General features: G+C 40.5%; 2 protein-coding genes across 2 annotated transcripts; both read left to right on the top strand.

Annotated features, from left to right (window-relative positions):
- The first annotated feature begins 257 nt into the window (after nt 1-257).
- Nucleotides 258-13,199, top strand: LOC110860629 (arrestin domain-containing protein 2). Its single transcript, XM_022109701.2, has 11 exons — nt 258-1,087; nt 7,634-7,799; nt 7,910-8,032; nt 8,130-8,260; nt 8,560-8,649; nt 8,730-8,909; nt 9,592-9,789; nt 10,985-11,040; nt 11,118-11,176; nt 11,276-11,413; nt 11,873-13,199. The coding sequence occupies exons 2-11, from the start codon at nt 7,688-7,690 to the stop codon at nt 12,181-12,183; spliced, it is 1,398 nt and encodes a 465-aa protein (XP_021965393.1). The 5' UTR covers nt 258-1,087; nt 7,634-7,687; the 3' UTR covers nt 12,184-13,199.
- Nucleotides 13,200-19,669: 6,470 nt separating this feature from the next.
- LOC110860628 lies at nt 19,670-20,736 on the top strand. The gene is made up of 4 exons (XM_022109700.2): nt 19,670-19,852; nt 19,923-20,154; nt 20,245-20,345; nt 20,422-20,736. Exons 1-4 carry the CDS (start codon nt 19,685-19,687, stop codon nt 20,662-20,664), a joined length of 744 nt encoding a protein of 247 aa, XP_021965392.2. The 5' UTR covers nt 19,670-19,684; the 3' UTR covers nt 20,665-20,736.
- The last annotated feature ends 3,173 nt before the right edge of the window (nt 20,737-23,909 follow it).

Raw genomic sequence — 23,909 nt, 5'->3', positions numbered from 1 at the left:
TCTGACAAGAAGGAGCAGATAATAATATTGAATGGAGAAAGTAAAACACTGCCTTCAATATCCACTGGCACATCGGAATAAGAAGCAGCAGCAGCAGCAGAAACATCATTCTGCCCCCAAGAAGAGAACATCAGAGCAGACCAGCAGCAACAGAATGAAGGATCTGTGTGCCACTGCTAAACCATATTCCAAGAGTGGGGTTGTACCTGCGTAGATGTGTTTTTGTGAGAGAAATCCGGGAGAGAAAGTACCCGCTTTCACTTCGTATGCAGTCTCTGCAGAGAGAGAGCCTTCACAGTTAGACCTCTATCTCGCCCATAAGCAAACAAACCCAGCAGAATCACCACCACCACCAACTCTGCTTTCTCCTCTCTCTAGCTCCAGCCAAGTCCAGTGACATATCCGACAGCAAACACGTCTCATGCTTTCGCAAACTGGAGCAGATCACGAATACGAGGCTGCATTCCGTTTCCTTCTTCTTCTTCGTCCGTAGTGATTCCGTTCGTTCGCCTGATAAATCAATCAGGTTCAGCGTGCGAAATGTAAAGTGGAGAGAAATCATTAATCGAGTTAAAATTTACTTTGGTGCGTATACACGATAAAAAACTTGAGTCCTTGACATTTGCATAGATTTTGGCAGTTGAGCAGGATATTTTGCGTGTCAGTGAAACGAACTTTCTCCGTCGACAAATTGTCCACTTTTGGCCCAATAAAAGACAAAGAACTAGAAAGGAAGTCAAGTGGTGACACGGGAAGCGAGATTTCGAGATAGTAATTCACCCACGGAATGACGTGACCCTGTCAGGAGGACAAAGTGATAAGAGAAAACCTGTCTGTTCTGCTTTGCATAGACTACTTTTCTCCTCCACCTCGTGGTGAAAGTAGCGCTCTGAATGACCAACCAACAATAATACGCAACAAAAGTTGAGAGAAAGTAAAACGTGAACAGCTTTACATACAACACGAAAGCTCCGTTCAGCATTGTTTATTGGGACAGGCTTTCTCTCCACGGAAAAGGGGAACACTTTCACAACACAACTTTGCCTCTTAGCGGAATAAGTGTGCGAATTCTCCCCGAGATAAAAAGGTAACAAAAACAACAATTGAAAAGTTTTTGTATTACAGAAAGCAGAAATTATTTGACTCGCTGTTTGACTCGCTTTACTTTCTCTTTGCTGTTATCACTTCCTAGTTTATATTTGCCTTTCTACTTCACACATTTGGGTTGCATTGTTTGAGTGCATCGTCTCATAAATGACGGCCACCTCGAATAAATTGGGACTTAGCACGCATATCGGCAGCTCTACGTTGACGTGGACGTTGACGTTTCATTATATTTCGCAATCACGCAACAGAGAAAGAGAGTTCTTCCTGGAAGGAGAAAGTAGTTGACAGATAAAAAAAAAGTAAGTTTATGTTGTTTATGCTGGGTCCTTTAGCAGGATTAGCGGAGGACACTACTTATATTTACACACCCACCACCACCCATCACATCCCATCCTGTATAATCTTTGGTTCGTAAAGTAGTGGTGGTGGTGGTGGTGGCGTCTTTATCAATAGAACGGAGAGCACCATGGAGAGAGAAAGTCCTAGTTTGGCTGATAATATTATGGTTCGTCGTCGTGGGTGAAAGTGAGTGTACGGAGGAGAGATAAGGAATCAAAATATTTTCATGGACGGGTTTCCTCTGTTTTCATGACGTACTTTACCCACCACTAGGAACGAACGAGGTTCTGTTATACGCTGCAGATGCTGCTATTGCAACTACATTTTGAGGATTTGGAGCAATTAACCCTCATAAATTGTTAATGGTCTCTTTCTCTCTGCTCTCCGACACATTTATGCGTTTATTGCTCCATCGGATGGACTCCACTTTGGTTTCGGTGTGTGAATATGATTTCTTTGATGATCGATTATTCCTGTTTGCAAAAGGGGAAGTTTGCATTTTAAATTTTTAAAACGTTTCCAATTTGCGGTTCGGGTGTATGTATGTTCAATATACGTTATGAAAAGGGTGACCCAATTGAATTTAAACTACGTATGCTGACTCTTGCCATTTCGTAAACTTAATCAATAAATGTGTGTTATGCAAAAAAATTTAGAAACGGGCTATGTCAAGTCTGCCCTGCAGGTTATTTAAACAGCTAGGTTTTAATTAGTTCACAATCATGTCTTATTTTGTAATTTATAACATATCCAAAGAATTTTCCTCTCACAAAATGTGCTGCTTATGTACAACTTCATTTTTTATATGTACATATTTATTTACACATTTTTATCAGCTCTGTTAGAAAAATATCTCCTTCATGAGGTAAATGCATTGTGCAATCAGTAAATTATTTGAAAATGTGAAATGGTTGAAGACTCATTGTCAGTTGGTGTAGTATTTTTTGGTAGGAGGAGGACTGGATTGTGGTAACGGTCAAATGTGTCGATTTTCTTTGGTTACGAATGACTGACGACAGTGCCGAATTTATAGATGAACACCGTTCAGATGCACAATCTTGCAATGTCATATTGTGGGCGAACATATCATGTCTTTGAGTGAAAGCCAGGCCACATTCCTTACATTGGAAAGTTTTGGGTTTGACGCTGACCTTGTACAGCGGTGGAGTTCAGAACTTGATTATATGTATGTTATGATTGTATATTACCTAATATGACATATATATATGTACATGTGTACATATATGTCATTCGTCTTATCATGCCTTTCAACTTTGGTGTACCAATCTTGGTGCACACAGAGTAACGCATGAAGCACCCTATTAAAGTTTAATAGGGTCGACGAATTCAACTATGTATCTACATTACTATACACCACCTCCAAGGATTATCTACTCTCGTCGCACCCTGGTATTTTTCCTCTCTCCCCGAATTTCCAGGCCAATTTTTTGTCCCAGATGACGTAAAAAAGCTACTGGAGCGTGATGCACGTATAAGAAAAAAACACCTTATTCCGCTGGTCACGTAGATTATATGTTGTCATTTTCTGGGCAAACAAACCCGTCTCGGGCAATGGAGCCTTTTTTTCCTTGAGAAACAAAAAGGACGTAATAAAATGCAGGGAAGGTGAACTTTGACCAATTTCCATTATGCATTATTATCCGAAAGTGGGATTGCGATGTTCGTAGTGCAGCCAGCCAGCCAGCCGTATAGTCGTTCGTCTCTTCATTCACTACTAGTTGAAAGTCAAGGTTCGTCTTCGTAGTGGGATCCTCGCATAAAAAACTTTCTCCTCTCCATTGCGTTCCAGACGATTCCGTAATAATAATGGCGACGTAAAGTTTTTCATACTTTATGTGTCCGAGGGAATGGTCAGGGAAGGAAGATGACGAGCTAGTGTTTTATTGCGGGTTGCGAAACCGACCGAGTGAAAGTGAGGTATGATTTGTAAAATATTTATATAGATCGAGATCCATCCTCGTCCCCAGCGTGCTTTCACTTCACGTCCACTTACTTACTTCACCTTTAATCAACCTTCTCTTGTTTTCCCAGAATTCCAATGATTCCCTGATAATTGCGCACTTATTCTCTAATCAAAACTAGGACTCGAAAACCAAACCAGACCAGGGAGGAAAACACGCTAAAGTAAATACATACCAACCAATCCGACCCATTCATCCATTTCTATTCACGTTTATTGTAGACTCGATTCCATTCTATCGCATCGCACAGCCTCGCGTTCGTATACTACGAGATAATCATTATCATACAAAGATCCTCATTATTCGGGAGGAGAAAGTACATAGAGCAAAATTGGCCACTTGTAAATGCACGCTATTTATAAGCTGCAAGAGCAAGAACCAAAAACCACGACAAAGCAGAAGCCGAGAAGAGGTTGGTTTTAGGTGAATGCTCACTTGAATCTCATCCACATCCTCCTCCGCACTACGATACGAGTACTACTTACGAGTTTACTACGTGAGGCGAGGGAAGATTGAGAAAAAAGTTTTCATTTTCCCCGAAAAAGTCGGCTTTCTCCGAAGTCATGTGACGTTGTTTTGCTTCTTGACTTCTTGACGAGGATTTCATTCAAGAAAGTCGAGAGAGAAGTTTGTTGTCATTCGTGGAGCGAAAACAGCGCTCGAACGAATCCAGGCCAGGGTATGGCTTGCATTTACAAACAGGATCACGAGCATGTACATGGACCAATATTTATGGGTCAGCCAGCTGGATATTTTTTTAAGCAAGGAATGAAATGGAGTTTGGACGACGACAACGACTGGAAACAGATCGCTGAATGTAACTCTGTCGTCGCTCGAACAGAACAGTCAACAGCTGCAATAAAATAAATTGCTTCGTTCAAGCGAACACAGCTTCATTGTCAGGGCAGGAAAAGCACACAATAAAACAGACCTGGAGGAGAAAGTAAGAGGCGCAATTTTCCCAGAAATATTTATAGGTCTGTAAATTCCAACAATGTAATGTGCATATCAATAGAACAACCGCCTGCGTGGGTGGGTGGGTTAGGCTTCTATAAATTCATTCAGGTTTTCTCCTCTTGGATGGTCAATTACTATGCTCTTTTACCGAGAAATCGGTTCTTCGGAGAAAGTAAGTAAGTAGGTGGACATTACTTACACATGGTGCACCGTGCACATAGGGGATGTTGAACTGCGAAATTATAACGGTGGCTTATTTTACGGTAAGTACATACGTACGTTGTTATAAATGCATTTCTCTGCACAATAACAAATACAGAGCTACCGACCTACCCGACGAACTCACTCACCTTGAAGATAGGCATGTACTTATACTTTGAGCAAATATACGTACGTACTCTGCAATAACAACATTCTCATCTCAGAACCGTTTGAAGCCGCATTTCTTTGAACGTGGTGCATATTTTCCTCCTCGTCAGGCGGGCGAGATTCTTTCCCTTTTTGAGGGCTAGATATGCAAATATGTAGCTTTCTTCCAATGGCAGGGAGAGCATTCCGAAGAAACTTTGGAAAGCGATTGGCCCGCCTTCACCACCATTTATTTTCAGCCTCGTTATTATTAAATTAGGGATGGAAGGAATCCGAGACGGAGAAGGAAGATAGCCGTGTCAGTGTCATTGCGGAAGGTCGATGGCGTGGGTGGGCTCATGCCGTGCTAATAATCAGAGTTACGTAGAGACCAGTGGTGCTGGTAGGGGTCCAACTCAAAACACTTTAAGTACATATATTCCAGAGTATGTATGTATGTACCCCTCACTCATATAGAGCATGGTAGGTGTCTTGCATGCATGCCTGCTATACACACTTGATCATGCCCAACTTCCTGCCGCAGTCCAGGGAAATTCGTCTAAAACGGAGCAAGTCTGGCTAAAACTTTGCAACTTTCTCTCCCACAACTGAACTGAAATCCAGTCTGGTTAGGTTCAGATAAAGGGGAAAACTCAACACGAGAGGGTTATTCTCACTTCTCGCTCGTTTTGTCGTCGGTGGGGTTTAGTTTAGTTACTTAGTTGTCCATCAAGTCGAGTCAAGAAAGGACAACGACAACATGCCCGGGTGACAATAGACGGAACCAAGGCCACTCCTAATGAATGAACCAGCTGGAGTCGTGTATGTCGAGTAAGTGGCGACTTTTTGCCCACTTTTGTACAAGTTAATCAGAAGAATTGAGCTCAGCTTTCACTATTAATTGTGTAATTGTGGCTCGTGATGGTAATATAAATTGTTTTCCGTCCTCCTCCCATCAATCTATTTCTTCTGAGGAGTAAAAATATACGACCAACCACGCAAATTCCGGTCTTGATCTTGGCTAGAATTTATTGACTTGTTGTTCGTCTTTCTTGGGATAAAAATAGAAAAAGTCTTGATTTATCGGATGAGTTCGTGTTAAAGATTGAGTGCGAGAAAGTGAAAGTTTGTCCCTGGCTAGGTTTCATTTTCCTCGAGCAGAGGAGTTTGTATTAAAGGGAGTCGTGAAGCCATCCATCCTCGAAAAGGAATGTCGCCTCTTATGCAAGGAATGAAATTGTTTTAAATTTAATTTCAACCTCGGGAAGCAAACAGACAAAACCTATTCATTCATTGAGCCATGAATCTCTTTATCTGGCTGGGAAATGGCACGTTCAAAGTTATGCGACTGTATGTACGCTAGGCAGCCCAGGAACCACCCACGAATGATAAATTTGCCAAATTGCGAGCAAAAATTGTCACTAAATCCCTCACTCCTCGTCCGCCCATGCTACACATTTCGAGCACCCCGACTCCTGTGCAGCCTGTCGTGATGTATTACTTAAACTGGGGAAAGCCATATTTTAAATTTATTGCCTGACTTGTCAAGCTTAAAGGTTCAGTTCAGTTCATGGCGCGACGACGACGACTACGGCGACGATTCAAGGTTGGAGGATGAGGATGGCTGAATTTTGGCTAAATTGCTAAATTGGTCTCTCTCTCACACACGCTGGCTGCGTGGTCGTGGACCTCTTTTACATAGTTTGTATGTAGGGGTTCATTCAAATGAGACAGTGAAGAGGAGACTGTCTCAATGTCGAGTAAAAAGTCGTCATATTTTATTCAGGTGCAACCCTGAGCTGTTGCAACGCCGTTCTAATGGGACACATTAAATTTGGACCGGTTGGTTTCACCTGCTTTCTCCCCGGCTTCGTACATATGCTCTGTTTGCTTACTCGACTATTCCATTGTAATGCAGTTTGGACTGTGCTTTTTAGAAATGGAGGAGCACAGGTGGCCTTCTTCTTCTTCTGACTTTGTGCTTTGTTGTTGTGAGGAGTATGCTCATATTTAAGTAATGAATTGTTTTGAAAGGATTTGCGACATTTGTTTGAAATTGAATCCGTTGGGAGAGAATGATTCTTTTATTACGAGCGGATAATGGGTAACATAAGTGACGTCAACCTTGCCAAATTGGAAATAGAAGACGTGTCTAATGCACATTTCATTGTTTTGCCAAATTGTGCAAAATCTATGGATGTTTTTATTTTGCAGGGTGAATTTGCCAGACGTTTGCAAAATCTAAATTATGTGTATGTAATGGTATATAGAGAAACATGCTTGGTGCGGCTAATGACTGTACAACCCGAATAACTGAAATGTTGACAGATCGGATAAGTCCGAAAAATGAACTCTTGTGACAAACTGGATAATTCCATATAGCGAGATCTCCTCCTCACTCACTCACCGCAACTTATGACAGGTCACGTCCACCAAGTTTCACCAGCTCACGCAGCTCAATCCCAAAAACTCCTAGTTGTACATACGTACAAAAAATAAATAAATTCGTACATTCCAGAAAGAAAGCAGGGAATCCAATAACACGAAACTGCATGTAATGCAAAGCAGAAGGAGAAGGTTGTGTTTAATGTAATTTTATCCCGTCGTGAGCGAACATGGCTTCAGATTTGTGGCGTGGTGGTGGTGATACGATATTCATAAAATGCCCACTTTGTAAAGTGAACCTCTCCGGATGAATTATTCATGCGGAAAGTGTGATTTTATAAAAAAGAAAGAAGAAATCCCGTCTACTTGACAGTTTCACACACAAGGAGAATTTGTCATTTACAAGTTTTTTTTCCTCGCTCCACTTATGACGAGCCGTTGCGCAAATAAATTGACAGTAAAAATTTCTCCTGTTTTGACGACGACATCTCATCTTGTCGTATTTTTGATTACAGAATCCGTAAAATCAGACCGAGTTTCACTATTTCACCTGAGAGAAAGAAAAAATAATGGATTACATTCGCGAGTTTGACATTCGCCTGGAGAAGGAAATGTACTACGCTGGAGAGACGCTTTCTGGAGTCGTTATACTCGACACGGTGGAAAACTTCAAGTTGCGAAGTGAGCCAAAAAAAACAAAACTAATTCCAATCCAATTAAATAAATCGAGGCGTTGCTCATTGTTCAAAACTAAATAACCAAACTTTTCTCTCGTTTGCTTTCTCTCGCAGGGATTCAAGTGGTTGTTCGAGGCAAGGCACACACCGAGTGGAAAGTGATGGTGAGTGGGGAACGAAGGACGGTGAAAGACGACCAGTACTTCATCGACGATAGATCCACTATTTGGGGGAAAGGTGAGACGGACGTGTTATTTTTTTCCTCATTTGTTCATCCTTACGCAACTTAACGTATGTAAGTACTTACGTAAGGATCATAAATAATGATGTGTAGATAAAACTGAGGGTAACGTCCAAATCTTGCCGAGAGGACTGCACAAATTTCCGTTCCGTTTCCAACTTCCCGAAAGCTCGTTGCCTTGCTCGTTCGAGTCGAAGGCTGGACAAATCCGGTATTATGTGAAGGTAAGAAAATGTCAAGTTTTTAGCCCGAGTCAGGGCTTATGTGCCCGACATTGTGGTTGTCTGTCTGTCTTTCTATCGATTTCGCTTACTTAAAACTTATCCAATCGATTTGAAATTTTGTACACATGGAGAAAATGCAAAATTATGAATCAAGTTCGAAGATGAGCAAAATGTGTCAAAACTAAAATCAATTATTGATAACAACCTGACTCGGGCTAAGTGAAGCTGTACTCTTGGTTTTTGTCACAAATTTTGAACTAATTGGCTAAAAAAATTCTTCCTACTTCCACTTTCTCCAGGCCACGGTGGACATTCCATACGCATCTCCACCACAGGGCATGAAATACTTTACCATCATTGGACCTTGGATTGACTGCATGGACTACTTGGTACTGAAATACCTCTCAATTCTAAAGACTGAGCAATTCTTGACATTCATTAATTAATAACCTCGCCCTCCAACGTATAGAAACCGATGGTCGGAGATAGGAAACGACCACGCTTCAGTCTCTGCTGGGACCGACGCTGGGTAAACATTCGGACCCATTTGGAACGGTCGGCATACGTTTGTGGCGAAAGTTTGAGGCTGAAGGCGGAGATTGATAATCAGTCCGGGGAAGATGCAAGACTCAAACTACGCCTCGTGCAGGTAAATGGGAACGAATGACTTTTATTTATTATTTCTGTCTTTGATAACGCAAATGAAAACAAAATTCGAGGAAGCAGCTCCACTCTCAATTTGGAAAACGTTCCTCCTTTGGCATTGAACAAGTTTTTTGCACATTCGTCAGTTCACCTTCACCTTGACATTAAAGGGCGCCAGGAGAAAGTTCATGGCTGGAGAAAGTCCATCCCCACTAAAAAAAAGTTCTATACATAACAACCAACATGATAAAAAAAGTCTGAGAAAAGTAAACTTCTTTATATATACGAATCCATCCTCGTTACTGATGGTGAGTAAGAAGAGCTTGGAGTGTGTATAATGTGTGTCAGATATTATTACGTGTGTCGTACGGGTGACAAGAGTGCAAATAACAAACTGTCCATAACATTTCTCTCCTTTTGATGAGTGCCGAGGAGCTATTTGTGTGCCACGAGGAAAATATTATCATTTTTTCTACACACATATTTGCCTTCGTCTTCTTGACACTCGAGAAGAAAGTATTTCAAGGGGAGAGAAAAAGACGGGTGTAACCTTTCAAGGACACGGATCACGTGGTGGTCATTCCGTTGACGAATGTTCACCATTTCTCCGTGACATACATATCTATATCTATATTTTCATGATTATTGATAGTCAAAGTTATCAATGTCACTCGTTCTTTTTTCAGTATGTCGAATACTACATCGACCGCGGCGTTTTGGGCGTTTCGAAAGAGTTGTCCAACACAATTTTGGAGTATCGGGGTGCCCCTGTCGTGCCCAGATCGAGGATAAAATGGGATTCGCATCAGAACATCGTGGTCCCCGTGATGCCTCCAACGCTTCTCGGAGTTTGTCGCCTTATTCAGATCTACTACGTCCTGAAGGTACGTATACTAGTATTATTATTATTATCGTCTATTATCATCACATTTAGGACAAGCTGGTAGTAAAAATATGTACGAGGAGCCAGCCATCAAGGCATGATTAAATCCGTTTTCGGGGAAATGAACCCATTGTGATGACTTTCACTGGTTTTCAAAGTCCCATTATAAAACTGTGTCGTAACGTGACGGGTTTTGCCTGGGAGAGGGCAACATAATGATAAAATGTCAGAGTCAACACTTGAATGAGATTGAGAGTGACAGTGGATACGTGATAAGTGTTAACAAAACAATGGACGCCGGATGGAGGGGAAGATACAGTTATTTTCGTGACTGAAGGGAAAAAGCAAAGCCAAATCTGCCAATGAAAGCCCTATTGATTTTGTCCTGCTTGCTGCTTGGTGGGTGCGGGTCGCCACAAATATCGGATAGCACGTTTGCACAGTGGAGAGGTTACAGAGGACTTTGTGGGCTATTATTATTACACAAAGTGTGTGCTATGTGCTTCAATTTTGCATACTGCACTTGACACGGCACGCGCGTCATACATATGAACAACTAAATATTATTGGTTTTGGTACTGAATTTCGCAAACTTTGCCAATTTACATTGGCGAAACTATATAGACTCGCCGGATGCGAAGCACTTTAATCATAATGGAAAATTGATTTCTTATCGTGAAGAGTAACAAACTTTGCACATACTCGAATGTCAAAACAATTTTTTATTACATATTTTTCCATTGATAAGATTCACAAAAAGATCTAAAAGTCTCAAAATATCCCAAAAAAGTAACAATGGGGGAAAGAAGAAATATTAAAGAAGAGCTTTTTCCAGTCCTACGTGATGAAGTGGCTGAGGACGTCATCCGTACGAGAGAGAAAGCATATCCATATACGCGTTTCATTTAATCAACAAAATAATATGCCCTGCGAGAAGAAAGTCATGCCTTCTGGGGAGAAAGTAGGGCAGGCGACGAATGCCTCCAACACACCCACTCTCGCCAAATAGACAATACCCACTGGAGAAAATGTACCAACTGGGTGAGGAGGATGAATAACGTCGCGGCGTTAAAATAATGACGAGTATTATGCCTCCTCCTCTCCACGCCACTCACTTAACGCGATGACAAATTTGATTCTTATTCATGTTCTTTAATAACACGAGGACTTACTCTTTCTTCTCTCCTTTTGTCTAGGTGAGCGTCGAGCTGGAGAAATCGGGCGAAGATTTACAAATGCACTTCCCCATCACGTAATAATACTTAAAATATGGGAAATTCTCAAATTTGCTACATTTCAAATGCATAATTTATGCACTGTGTTCCATAGCATTGCCACCGTTCCGTTTCGCATTCCGAATTCTACTCAACAGCCGGCGATTCAGTATGGTAAGAAATTATGGGATGATGTATCTGCATATAGTGTGTATGTACCTGTTTATTTGGTTATATGGTTTTTGTTATTAATTTGATACCAACTTTTGTCAGACGTGGCATCAGAGATTGCTGAAGGAGGGATGTACATCGGACCTGAATTTCAACTCGGGCAAGTTTACGACGGCTCTGTAGAAAATGGAGATTCTGTGGTGTTGTATCGTCCCGTTTATGTCTCGGTCACATCGCAAGGTAAATAAATACACAAATAAATAGTGCCATCTTACATGTAGCAAGTTATCACTTGTTCTACTCCGCCTTCGAGCAGGAGAGACTTAAAATAAATAAGCAGCAAGTAATCACATCGGCTTTTTGTTACCAAGCCCCTCGCCAGTCGCCACCAGTGGCCGCGGAAGCTGTGGGGAGAGTAACATTGCAGGATAGGGGGGGGGGGGGGTTGTATAACATGGACAGATGATGGGGACATCGAATACCCGTGGGGACTGTCCCCACGTACGCTTCCGCGGCCACTGGTCGCCATTGCCATCTCTCCCGATATTGTCCAACTTTATTAAAAGGAAATGAACAGTTAGGTATTTATTCGGAGTAATGGGGCCATTACCACCCACCCACAGAATAATAATTCAGCCTTCTGTTTCCCCCTCTATCCATTAAATAAATCGTCGTCATACTTTCCCTTTTCACTCGCAGGAAATGGTACTCGATCTCGCTCCGAGACACCCACCGGCGTTGGAAGGAACGCCATTGAGAAGGACGGTGGTGCGTCCAACATGATAATTAACAACAAGAACAACACCAACACCACGATCGTCGGAGGAGCAGGGTCCGCCGCGACGAACAGTAAAACCAACGCATCCTCGGCTGCCACCAATTTGATCAAAGGCTCAAAAGTGTCGGATACCGGGGGCGGTGCTCCACGTACGCAGAGGAAGTTGGAGTCCAGCAATTCTGTGACTTCGGAAAAGGATACTCTGTTGAAGGAGACGATTAAAGGTATTTAGTATCGTATCGTACCCTATCGCATCCATAACAAGCAGGCACTCCACGTCCTCTTGGACATAATTTTCGGATGGATGAGCTACACATATTACTTATTGTGCATGAGTTGGTGTGTACACATGCAACTTTTAAAAAAAGTGGGTCAATCGGGCACACGGGACTTGTTCCAGTGGTTTCTCGGTGGTTATCAGCTTTCATATTTTTTGTATGTGGGTGTAAACTTTGCTTAAATAAATAACTTGATGTTTATCTTTTAAGCGGCACAACCCAAATGTAAATATGAAGGGTTGTTACACATTTACCTCTGCTGAATATACATAAAATTACGTAAGAAATAATCGTCAAGATAAGTAAGGAATATGAACAAAAGTTTAGGACAGAGATATTTATGTACTGTGATGATGAGCTATTTGACTAATTATGTAAAGTGGATGTCTATACAATCTAAGATATTGCACTCTTCACTTTTTGAAGAAAAGTTTAGAATTTATAAATTACAAAATACAGATCTGTATCTTATTTCATGTACTCACTGAAATTTCCAGGACATTGTTGTTGGAATTATTGATATTGATCTTTTGGTGCTAATTACAGTACAGTGTGACGCATCATGTAAATGCGACCTGAATTGTATATCTGTAATAGATTAACTATTTAATAAGTATTTAATTATTAGAATTAACATATTTACATAATTGCTGTCATCATACAGATATTTTTTGAGTTTCCTGGATTGCGTAGTCTAAAATTCACCTTATTCAAATTACTAGTTATTAGGAAAAATTGGCAACTTTAATTATAATAGTAAAACATGTAAATTTATTGTCACAACTGAAACGAGGAGATTATTACCATTATTACAACGTGCAAATTATGTATGTACTTTATTCTTATATTATAAAAAAATCGCATCAACTTCTTTTTTATAAATTGGACCCAACATTTCTAACCGTAAGTTGAACTGTCATGTATAACTTCTATCAAATAAAATGTCAAATAAACGTGTTGAAAAAAGTAATCGTTGCGAAATGTCAGCCTTCACATGGACCCCAGCCACCCCATGCACCACATGCTGCCAGCCAGGACACTCTGCACGCACGATCGGGATCACTCCGAGATAAAAAAAACGTTCAATATCCATTTAACGAAAGCTTTTAAAGTCCTGGTGAGAAAGAATAGGCGGAGAAAAATCCACTCCTTTTACATATAAAACTTTCTCCTAAGTCATGCATGCACACGCGGCGAGCACAATCTCGACACGTGAACAAAGATCAGCGACACCGGTCTGCGAAAGAGCTTTTCTTTTCAGAAGATGAGGGATACCCAGCCGGATATCGTTTCTTTTTTTAGGTGGATGGATGTTTGTACTATAGATATACACGCGGAAAATAAATTGCTACTTAAAATCGCACTTTATCTCAGGATAAGCAGTTACCATCATAAAATTCGTCGCCCCGTTTTTTTTTCTTTATGCGGAATAAATAAGGAACCTGATATACACGTAGTCACCTTATTTTGAGAGCCAGACACGTCGTCTGCAATCTGCTCCTTCACAATGATCACGAACCATCATCATTATTTCCATCTCCATTTCATCATGCTAATCAGTAAGCAAGCCATAAATGTAGTTTTCTCAAGACGTCGTGGGAATCGTTCCTGCTCATCCAGCCGAACGAGGAGGAGAGCTGTAAGTAATAAAGCAGCCAGTCTTCCGGGAGGAGAGCAAAGTTTGTTTTAGTGTAGCCACGACTCAACTTTCTGATAAGCCTTCGGATAAGTATATGCGTGTAGCGGGTTCGGAATTGGAGGTGGTAAATAATTTGGAATAAAACTAATTGCGGTGCCGGTAAGTATATCCTTGTCCTGGGAAATAGTTCCGGTGGTGGTGAATAAGGAGAGAAAGTGGAGGAGAAAGCAGGCGAGGTCAGATCAACCAAGTGGAATGATGTAAAAAGAAAAGTTTTATCTTTGATCACACTCTTGAAAAGTGGTGGTCCTACATTCCATCTTACAATCTCGACTTTCTAGTTGGCTGCTATGGAGTACATGCATACGTACGTAGTCATCGTGGTGGGGTTTCTTTCTCCTTCTGTCTCCCCAACCATGACTGGAATAAAGAAAGCAGGCCAGCTATACGTACCACCACTTTCACCCGAGAAGTAAATGCAAGTTAAGCTCTTGACTGAACAAGGTTCACATCGTATACAATTCAACCAAGCGAAATCCAGCCAGCCAGGCAATGAACTTTCAAAGGGGGAGAGCACTCGTACCTATGAATGTATGGATGGATGGACGACGATGATGCCGCGTACTAATAAGTATGTATGTTACTAGGAAAGAGGTGAAAGCATTTCGGGGGACCAAGCTATAAAAAAACTTTACCCCGCTCATCAGCCTCTTTCTCTTGAAAATAATAATTTGAAGCAGTGCAAGGAGTGCATTTCAAGTGGAAATAGGAATAAAACATTGTCTGGTTTCTGCCTCCTCGTCATCATCCTCTTAAATCTGGAGAGAGAGATGTCGACAAGTGGGAGCACAAGAGTGGCCAAATTGGACGGATGGAGTGCATACATAGGTGAACAAAGTAGTATCCAGACACTCCCTCCTCCATGCAACGAAGCGGGTCTTAATAGACGACTTTTTTCGAATTAGCCGGAACAAGTGGAGAAAGTGAGGTATGTATCGACATGGAGAAATCGGGTGGAAATGGGAAACAGAAATTGCTAACCACTCGAGAGAGAAGTGCATACTTTCTCTTCTTCTTTCTGTTGATGGAGTGGAATCAAATTGGATTTTTTCTCGGAATGAGAGAGATGCTGTCTGATCACATTGTTTCATCTCGGTTGGGCTGGGTTCGGTGGTGGTGGTGGTGGTGCTGCATTCCATTGTGGATAAGTGAGTAACGTGATATACAAAAGGCGAACAAAATAATGTATGTACCCAAACCACTACGACTGGACTGGACACATTGGGCAGGAAAGTAGTAGAGATTCGTAGAATTATTTTCTCTCTCTACCATGCGGTGGTCCCATTAGACTATTTACTCTCCCTCGACTCAATAGAATTCCAGGATTTGCCCATCCATCCATTTCACCCGCCTTGTTTTGCTAACTTGGAGAACAGGATTTGTCACTCATTCATTCTGTCGAGAACAATGAACCGTTCCGAATTTTGGACGTGTATGGAAGTTAGTTTTATGTAGAAGTTGGAGTGAAAAGTGTGCATGTTCGAAATTGTAGTCGTTTAATAATACGGGAGGATTATACCTACTCTTCCAGCTATTCCGAAAATGAGCCATTATCTCAAAATGGGGATGAATAAGAATCTGTAGGCTTTCTTTGAGGCACATTATTGCATAATAAGAAGATGTAGAGTCGACCATTATATATTTTCATTTCATTCAACAAGAAGGACGGGCGGACCCTTGCTTTTCTCCATATTTAACAAGCTTATTCTCCGCTGTAGCTATTGTTTGAAGGAGCAGAGCAGCAGTAATTTATAAGAGTAAAATTATAGCGGAATATTCATCAAGAAGAAAGAAAGAAAGAAGCAGCGTGTACAGGATTGGATTAGATTTCGCCAGCTTTTTCAGGGCCTGTTTTAAGGAGGAAAGTGGGTAGAAAATGTGGCAGTTTGTCTTCCATTATGGGCCGTTTAGAGCGGAGAAGAATACCCATAACCGACCCCACCGGAGAGAGATTTCCAGATTATTCTCCTCCCTTCCTCATCTTCCCCCCGTTGTGTAGCGAACCACTGGTGAAAGTTGATGAGAAATGGACCATTCGGATTTTGACTCGTTCTTCTTCTTCTTCTCTGCATGGATATCACAGGTTTTGGATGGAATTTCTCAAATTCTTTCTACATATGAGGCATGGGTCCCTGAGGAGACACACAATTTTTAAGGGATACATACCACGATAAGGTGCATGGAGTAGGTAGGTAGGTAATTGCTGTAAGGTGTGAGAAATGAGGTGTAACCGTGTTTCAAGGTTATCCTGCTGCTTGTCCTTTATTAATCCGTGTTTATAAAGAGGCCCCAGTTGCGAAGGTTGAGTGTGCCATTAGGCTAATGTTATGCTTTGTGTAGGGTGCCATATTTCTTGCTGAATTGCATCGTTACAAAAAATGGGGAGGTGAAGGAAGAAGACGCGGATTTTAATTTCTGCCAGGACCCGTGGAAAATGTGTGTTTGCGGTAAAAAAAATCTCATTTCCGAGATAAAATTCCTTGTCCCTGACGACTAACCCACCACCACATTTTTGATCGACGTACTAATATTATTGCGTAATGTCTTTTTGTGGAGTCGATATTGCATTGGAGAGATTCCATTCTTAATACGGTGAGATAAGTCTAATTCGCACATTCCCCAAATAAAACGGATCCACTGCATCGGAAAGTCATTTGTGCTAAATTTCTTGGAAGTTATGTGTACCCCAAAATATTTTTATGACCGTTGGGTGTAGATAGGTTTGACCTTGGAACGATTGGGTGGGTAATGGAGCTATGAAATAATAAGTTGCATTCATTTCGAAGCTTTAATTTTGGACGTTTTCCAATTATTAGTGTCGTACTTTTGATTATTATGAGCATTCAAGTTTTAGTAGTGTTTTTCTTAGGTGAGGCATAGTAACCATGACCACATGAAAAAATGCATGGTTACGGCGAAGCCTTAGTATGCAAACAGACCCCCCCTCCAAATATTCTGCCAAAGATTGTGGCAAAACGGCTAATCGTATCAAAATGGTGTAAAAGGCAATCGTGCAGACCTTGCTGAGTAGATGATGCCCGTCAATACGAGGGACATGGCAATCTTATTTTAGCGCATTTAAAATCGATTTTAAACTTTCAAATGACTGGCAAATTCACTTTTACCATGCAATGATAGTGCGGGACCTTAATTTTCATATGCAGAAATCTATAACGCGTCATTTAAAGCAAACCCGAGCGAAATCGGATAAGAAATGAAAAACTTTTCTTGGTGGTATCTGCAACCAGTTACGTTACTTATGTATAATGGTTGTTCATTACTTATCATAAATAACTGCATGGTTTCCATTAGCTACCAGCACAATAGAAACAAGTAACTTGCGTATGTAAATACATGCCTGTGCATGTGTATATATACTATTGATGCACACTCGGACTTTGAGTCCACACCCACAGGGGAAACTAATTTGGCACACCCTTAGGAATCCAGTATTAAAATTATACCAAGCGGTATTCATATGCGACTTACGCACTGGTATAATTTTAATACCTAGCGGTAATAACTGTTATACCGAGAAATTAATCCCTGTGTGAATATTTATATATGTATGTACCTGATTTCTAATAGTGCACACAATCATTCACACTTATGGGGGAATTAATTTGGTATGCAACGTATCCATACCCCTAAGGGGATAGTTGATATTAGTTAATTTGGTATTGGTAGGCACTTTTGGTTACTTACAGGCTTCAAAACAAAAAATAAACAAATTCTTAAAAAAAAGCTTAGGTGAGGCTTGCTTAAAAGAGTAAAACAAGTTGTTATCATCGTGTAATAAAATAATATGCTAAATCAATGTTCATCTCACGATTTATAATTTTCGGTAAAGAGAACAGCAAATTAAATGCGTTTGAGACCATTTGCCTCGCCGTGGGCCGTGATTAAATGTGCAATACAAATATACCATTTCTACTGATTATAACTAAATATGAACTATTGCAATAATTGAACTTCGTTACTATTTGACTATTATCTTTCATTAGCTGCATAAATATACTTCTAAAACCAGCTGAAGTTAAAGCAAATCAGTGTTCTGAAATATGATATTTTGTAATAAATGAACGCACGCTTTGTAAATTTGATCAGCAATCGATTATGAATAGCGAATGTAGCCAAATCCCGTATCATCCCACATGAATTATTTTCTGCCACTGAGCACTAATGAATTTTGAAATTTAGTTTAATTCTTTGTATCACAAAACGGCCCACGGCGAGGCAAATGGTCTCAAACGCATTTAATTTGCTGTTCTCTTTACCGAAAATTATAAATTGTGAGATGAACATTGATTTAGCATATTATTTTATTACACGATGATAACAACTTGTTTTACTCTTTTAAGCAAGCCTCACCTAAGCTTTTTTTTAAGAATTTGTTTATTGATAAGGTTGATATTTTGTCCGTCCGTAATTGGACTTCTTGAAATTTTGTATTCTGTCAGTTATTACACGATGCGTGACTTTTTGACAGTTTTTTTATGAAAACATGACACAAAATGTGTCATACCTGCATACATTAAAAAATGTTTTCGGAATCCAAAATGCACTACACAACTCTCATCCAAATCACTCCACCAAAGTACCACACGAGGCCATTTAGTTCACCCGTAAAGTGCATTTAGTCGCTCTTAAAATGGACCAAAGTGCTCCATAAAATATTCAAACCCTTCGAGGTTTGCCAAGCCACAAACGAGCAGCGTTTCCGATTACAGTATGCAAACACTTGCTGGTTCCGATTTTATTCGTTCAACCCGTGTATGTATGTAGTTCAGTTTACTGTTTAGCAAATGAGCAAACTGTCCGAGAATTTGGGAACAGCGTGCGACACTTATTCCTCAAATTGAATAATGTTTCGTGAAATCTGGACAAATTGCACTTTGCCAGTAGCTTCATTCCCATTATGCACAATTTTCCGGAGAGGCTGAAGTTTTCATCTGCGTTAATAAAAGCCAGAGTGGATGGATGGATGGATGGGACGTTAAATTGAAATTTTGTCTATGCCAAAATCTCCTCAGAGTCCATCTCTCTCGGTGGGTAAATAAGAAGATTGATGTGCCAGGTACAGCAGCGGTGGTGCTTCGTATAGTTCATCCTGAATGGAACCATTGCCAATCAGTCAGTCAAGTTGAATAGATTTCTGATCTTCTCTTTTGGAGCGAATGGAATGGGAAAGATCAAGGTTGCCGTTGCCTCCTATCCATCGAAAAGGTCTTCTTCTTCTTCGCAATAATTGAATTTGATGGCCTATTACTGTTCACTCCGAGTTTGACAATGGCTCTCTCTCGCTCCTGGAAGAGAGACTTGTCTGGATGGGAGGAAATGATGAGAAATTAGTTCAAGGGCAGAGAATTGGGAAGTCTTAGGAGTAAGTAATAAGACGCAGGTAGGGCTAGGATGATATTATATCCATCACTCTTAATTTCGAGGCAACAATGCATCTCCACTTTGCAGGCTTTTATTGTGAAGGGTCATCTAATGTAAACTCAATTTCACTTTCGTTCACTTTCTACGAAGGTCAGGGTCAGGGAAGCCTCTTGACAACAATACGTAATACCATAAACAATGCAGAGTGTGGGGTCATCAAGTCAATTTCACTTTCGTTCACTTTACAGATACTTCTCTAAATGAAACAGGTCAGGGTCAGGGTCGCCCCTTCACAACAATAATAATACGACAAACAATACAGAGCGTGGTGGTTGTATATGTATGTACATGTGTTGGAGGAAGGTTACTTCACGATGAAGATCAGGGTTACAACTCACTCGTATGCCCTTCAAAAACTTGGCATCATTCCGAATCTGGGAGTAAAAGGATACGGAAGTAGGACGACAATTTCTCGGCCAACAACGCCTGCAAAAACTCTGCTGCTACTCAAAATGCGTGTGGAGACTTTGATCTTGACTTTGGTAAGGAATTGTGTCTAATTGGTTGCCAGTATTTTGGGTTTAACATGCGAAAGTGTATGGATGTGGACAGGGTCTCGTTACCGTTGGAGCTTTAGGAACGGATGAACACCACGAAGAGCGAGGACACCTTTTACGAGGTATTTTGGGCGACAAGTTAATCGCCGGAGCTAACAAATTGTTCGGAAAGGCAGGGATTTTAGAGTGTAATGGGATCCAAAGTGTGAGAACGGGGTCCTTTCTCCATCAAATATTTGGAGATCGACCCACTCTGGGAAATGCAATGTGCGGACCAACTTGCGGAGGTAGATATAATTCGTGACTATTTATTGCGTAGGCATTTTGTCGTCATAATATTTGCTGTTTGTAAAATTGTCTGATTATTTCCCGTTAAGGTCACTGTGTCCCGTTCAACAGCTTTGCCGACGCCCCGACCTCAATCAGCTACGCGTTCGGGTGTAAGTGTCCAGCACAACGGTGCAGTCCTGGACCGATTGTGAGTTACATAATCGTCATTTTATTGTCAATCCAAGTTTGTTTTTCCAATGTGTATATACAACTTTTTCGATTAGCCCGACCCATTGGATAACCCATCCTACAAAGTGGCCTGTACGCCAGACCAGAGCTGTACCTGTGCCGGGATGGGATATGGAACATATTCTGGCCACCTTTGCAACTGGGTGAATATTAATACGCAGCAGAAAGTGACTTTCGCCCAAATGTCGACAAACCAAGGACGCCAACCTATCCAACTGCACCCAGCTATACTTCCGGTTAGTTGGTGCTCCTGCTGCCCTGCTGGAAATTTCTATTGATAAATTTCCACGTGTTTTTGGAATATAATAATTATTGCCAGTTTTAATTCTCATCTGCAAACAAATAAAAAATTATTGCAAGCATAATTATTTTCTTTATTGACGCCAAGATTTGACGTATTTTCAATTTTTGTAACTATTTTTATGAATATTTTAGCCCACACAATTTATTACTTGACATTGACACGAGGCAAAATCTTGTTTGGGATCAATAATCCAACGTTTCCTCCATCATACAAATTGCCTTCTTCAAACGACGACGTTGCCCACATCAAGCACAAAATTAATACAAGATCAAAAATACTCAAATCTACGCAAAGATGAAATCTCTGTATTAAACGATAAGTGGCTAAGCTCTCTCCCATTCAAGTAGTCCATCCACAAAGAAAGGAAGAGATAAGTACTTATCAAAAATAAGCCACCCAAGCATATTATTCTTTCTGCCAAGAATATAAAAAAGAACTCGATTGCACAACTTTAATCAGAAATCAAATCTACAAAGCAGACAATGCGAACCTGATTTTGTTTGAGACTCGACCAGAAAATGAAATTATTGGGTGATTCAATCAAAAAATGATTAAACGACAAAAATGACATTATCAACAAAGACGAGAAAATGAAAGGGTAAAGGTGAATCAGTTGACAAATATGAAAATCTTTTTTCATGTTGTTTGTCACAACGCAAAAAAAACAAGCATGACAAAAAAACTGGCAATCATAAAGGAACATCATAATCATCATCTTTTTTGAGATTGGAAGTTGTAATGATGATGATGACGACGATGATAATGATAAACAATAAGGAAGACACGGACCTGATTTCCGACTTTAATTTCAAGTCAGGGAAAAGTATTGGGGAAAATAATGACGAAAATAATAAGGCAGGCAGGCCCAGAATTCTTATAAGAGAACAAACTTGTCCTTCCCACTCTGCATCTGTTTCGTCAACGACGACCTTTCACATTTCAAAGTTTTTCCATTTCACCTGAATTCATACAGTTTTATACAGTTGTTCTCCTAGGTTGATGGTTATCTCTCCTTTTGTTTTAAGGGAGCTACGTGCAGTTAAAATGTACGTACAGAAACGACATGGCGATGGTTAGTCGGTAACTCGGTACTAGTCGCAGGGAAACCAAAAACCCGTGTATAATTAGGCCATGAATGAATTGAAGAGATGAGATTTCTGTCACGACTGACGACCAAACTTTCCCATTCGGCACTGCCATTAGCTCCGTAGAAAACAAGTACAAGTGCTTGTCTCAAGTCCTCCACTCGACGAATTGCACTCTCCGCTGTGGGACTGCATGCATTTGTAAAGGAGGAGAAAGCAAATGTTTGGATGAGCATGTTACCTTTTAATGCGCACTCTTATGTACGGTCGTACAAAATTATACGAGTCTGGTTTGTCGAGCACTAATGTGATTTCCGTGTTGGGTGAGATGCAATTGTGTGAATTTTGTGGAGAGATGAGCCTTCGATGCGATGGGGGAAGTTAGGGACAATATTAAGGCGTCGTTATCATACGATAAGGTTGGCTATGCAGAATTGAGAAATTTTGGGATTTTGCAGCCTCCGTGACCATATTCACGAACGTACCTACCTGCCCACACACCTCAGCCCGCCTGCTGAGATGCACTTACTTATTTTGCTTTGTTTTAAACATGGATTAGTATTATAATTAGTTTGTCGCGCATATCTGCTGTCACTGGCAGAGCGAGATTTTGATTGCCTATTTCCATCATCATCATGAGAATTGGAATTAAATATGTAAGTAAAGTAGAATTGGATTTTGATTGGATGAGAGAAATTCTTAAAGGTCAAATTATTATGGGATGATGATGAAAAAGATCAGAATAGTTTTACTTTTGACCTTACATAAAAATTTTGGTGTCCTTTTGATGCAACCAATGTTTTAATTAGATTGGATATTGGACCCGTATAAATTTAGCGGAATCATCATGTAACAGTTCAGGTTTTGGTGCAAAATTTGAGGAAAACAAGTAGATAACCCGTGTCAATCAACCACAAAATGTTTCTTACATAGGACACGTGTATATTTACACGCGTAACGTCCTTAATTTGTAGCACGGTTTGTTTACCCTGTTTACGAATCACTAACTCCCACCCATGATCCAGAAATGAACGGAAGCAGGCTTCCTATTAGTCCAGATTTGAAATCAAAACCGAATCAACAACATGAACTCTTCTGCGATAATGGTGCGATGCTATGTGGGAGATAAATATGCAGATAAATGTGACTACGTGATAAGCACTTTAATGAGATGCGATTCATTGGCATATGTCGAATTTTGTGTATGTATGCACAGCACACAAGGTGGTTTTGACACGTACGCGAAATCCGAGTGTAACAAACTTTCACCCAACTTTTCGCTTTGACAGACATCAACTTTTCGACTCATTAAAATATCCAGGCCTGGTTTTCGTAATACTGCTGCTGGATAAAAGTCCGTCATTATTTCACTTTCTTTTAATCATCAGAGGCAGAACTGATCTGTCCAAACTTTAATAACATTTTCTATGCATACATACTTACACATTACAGAAAAACATGGACAAAATCCACTCCAGGCACAGTTTTTCTCTACTTTATGTACCTTCCACTCCTTTATCTGGTTTGAACACCGGTCGAAAAACTGACAAAGGAGTAAGGATAATTAATAAGGAGAGGGAGAGAGAGAGATCGATAGACAAGTTATCACATTAATTGGCAGGCTTAAGTAATACGCACGAGTTTGCATGTTTTTCTGATAAAATGTGTCAGATGATATCGTGCTAGTCACGAGTTCATAATAATAATAACGCATTCAATCATTCTTTATTTCCCGAGAGGAGAAAACTCGATATGCGTAAAACAAAGTGAAATCTGTGAAGCCACAGCTCATGCAACCTTACCTCGGGATTTGGGTAGTTATTATTACCATCGAGTAAATATGATGGACTAGTCCACTACGGATTTGGTGGTGGTGAAAGCATGAGTGATGATGGGGATAACACGTCCCTCGTGTGTAAACCACTCCGAACGGATGGACAAAATTATTATCAATCTCTTTCAACCGTTGGAATAATAATATTGAATGAATCCCTCCATAGATCTCTTCATCCATCCATCCAGGGCGGATCTCTTGTCCAAATATGTGAACAAGCTTCTGCTCACCACGGTTGGACTAAAATTTGTGAATTCATTTCAACCAGGACGTCATTCATAATTCTATTTTCTCTTCATA

The sequence above is a fragment of the Folsomia candida genome, unplaced genomic scaffold, assembly GCF_002217175.1.
Source record: "Folsomia candida strain VU population unplaced genomic scaffold, ASM221717v1 Fcan01_Sc033, whole genome shotgun sequence".
NCBI lineage: Eukaryota > Metazoa > Arthropoda > Collembola > Entomobryomorpha > Isotomidae > Folsomia > Folsomia candida.
Note: the sequence above shows the minus strand (reverse complement) of the source record. Positions and strands in the feature narration are given on the sequence as shown.

Bases quoted from the DNA above. Each gene is read 5' to 3' on its own strand.
- LOC110860629 (XM_022109701.2), top strand. From the start codon at position 7,688: ATGGATTACATTCGCGAGTTTGACATTCGCCTGGAGAAGGAAATGTAC. The intron at 8,650-8,729 runs GTACTGAAATAC...TCCAACGTATAG, and splicing joins TTGACTGCATGGACTACTTG to AAACCGATGGTCGGAGATAG. The intron at 9,790-10,984 runs GTACGTATACTA...CCTTTTGTCTAG, and splicing joins AGATCTACTACGTCCTGAAG to GTGAGCGTCGAGCTGGAGAA.
- LOC110860628 (XM_022109700.2), top strand. From the start codon at position 19,685: ATGAAGATCAGGGTTACAACTCACTCGTATGCCCTTCAAAAACTTGGC. The intron at 20,155-20,244 runs GTAGATATAATT...TTTCCCGTTAAG, and splicing joins GTGCGGACCAACTTGCGGAG to GTCACTGTGTCCCGTTCAAC. The intron at 20,346-20,421 runs GTGAGTTACATA...TTTTTCGATTAG, and splicing joins GGTGCAGTCCTGGACCGATT to CCCGACCCATTGGATAACCC.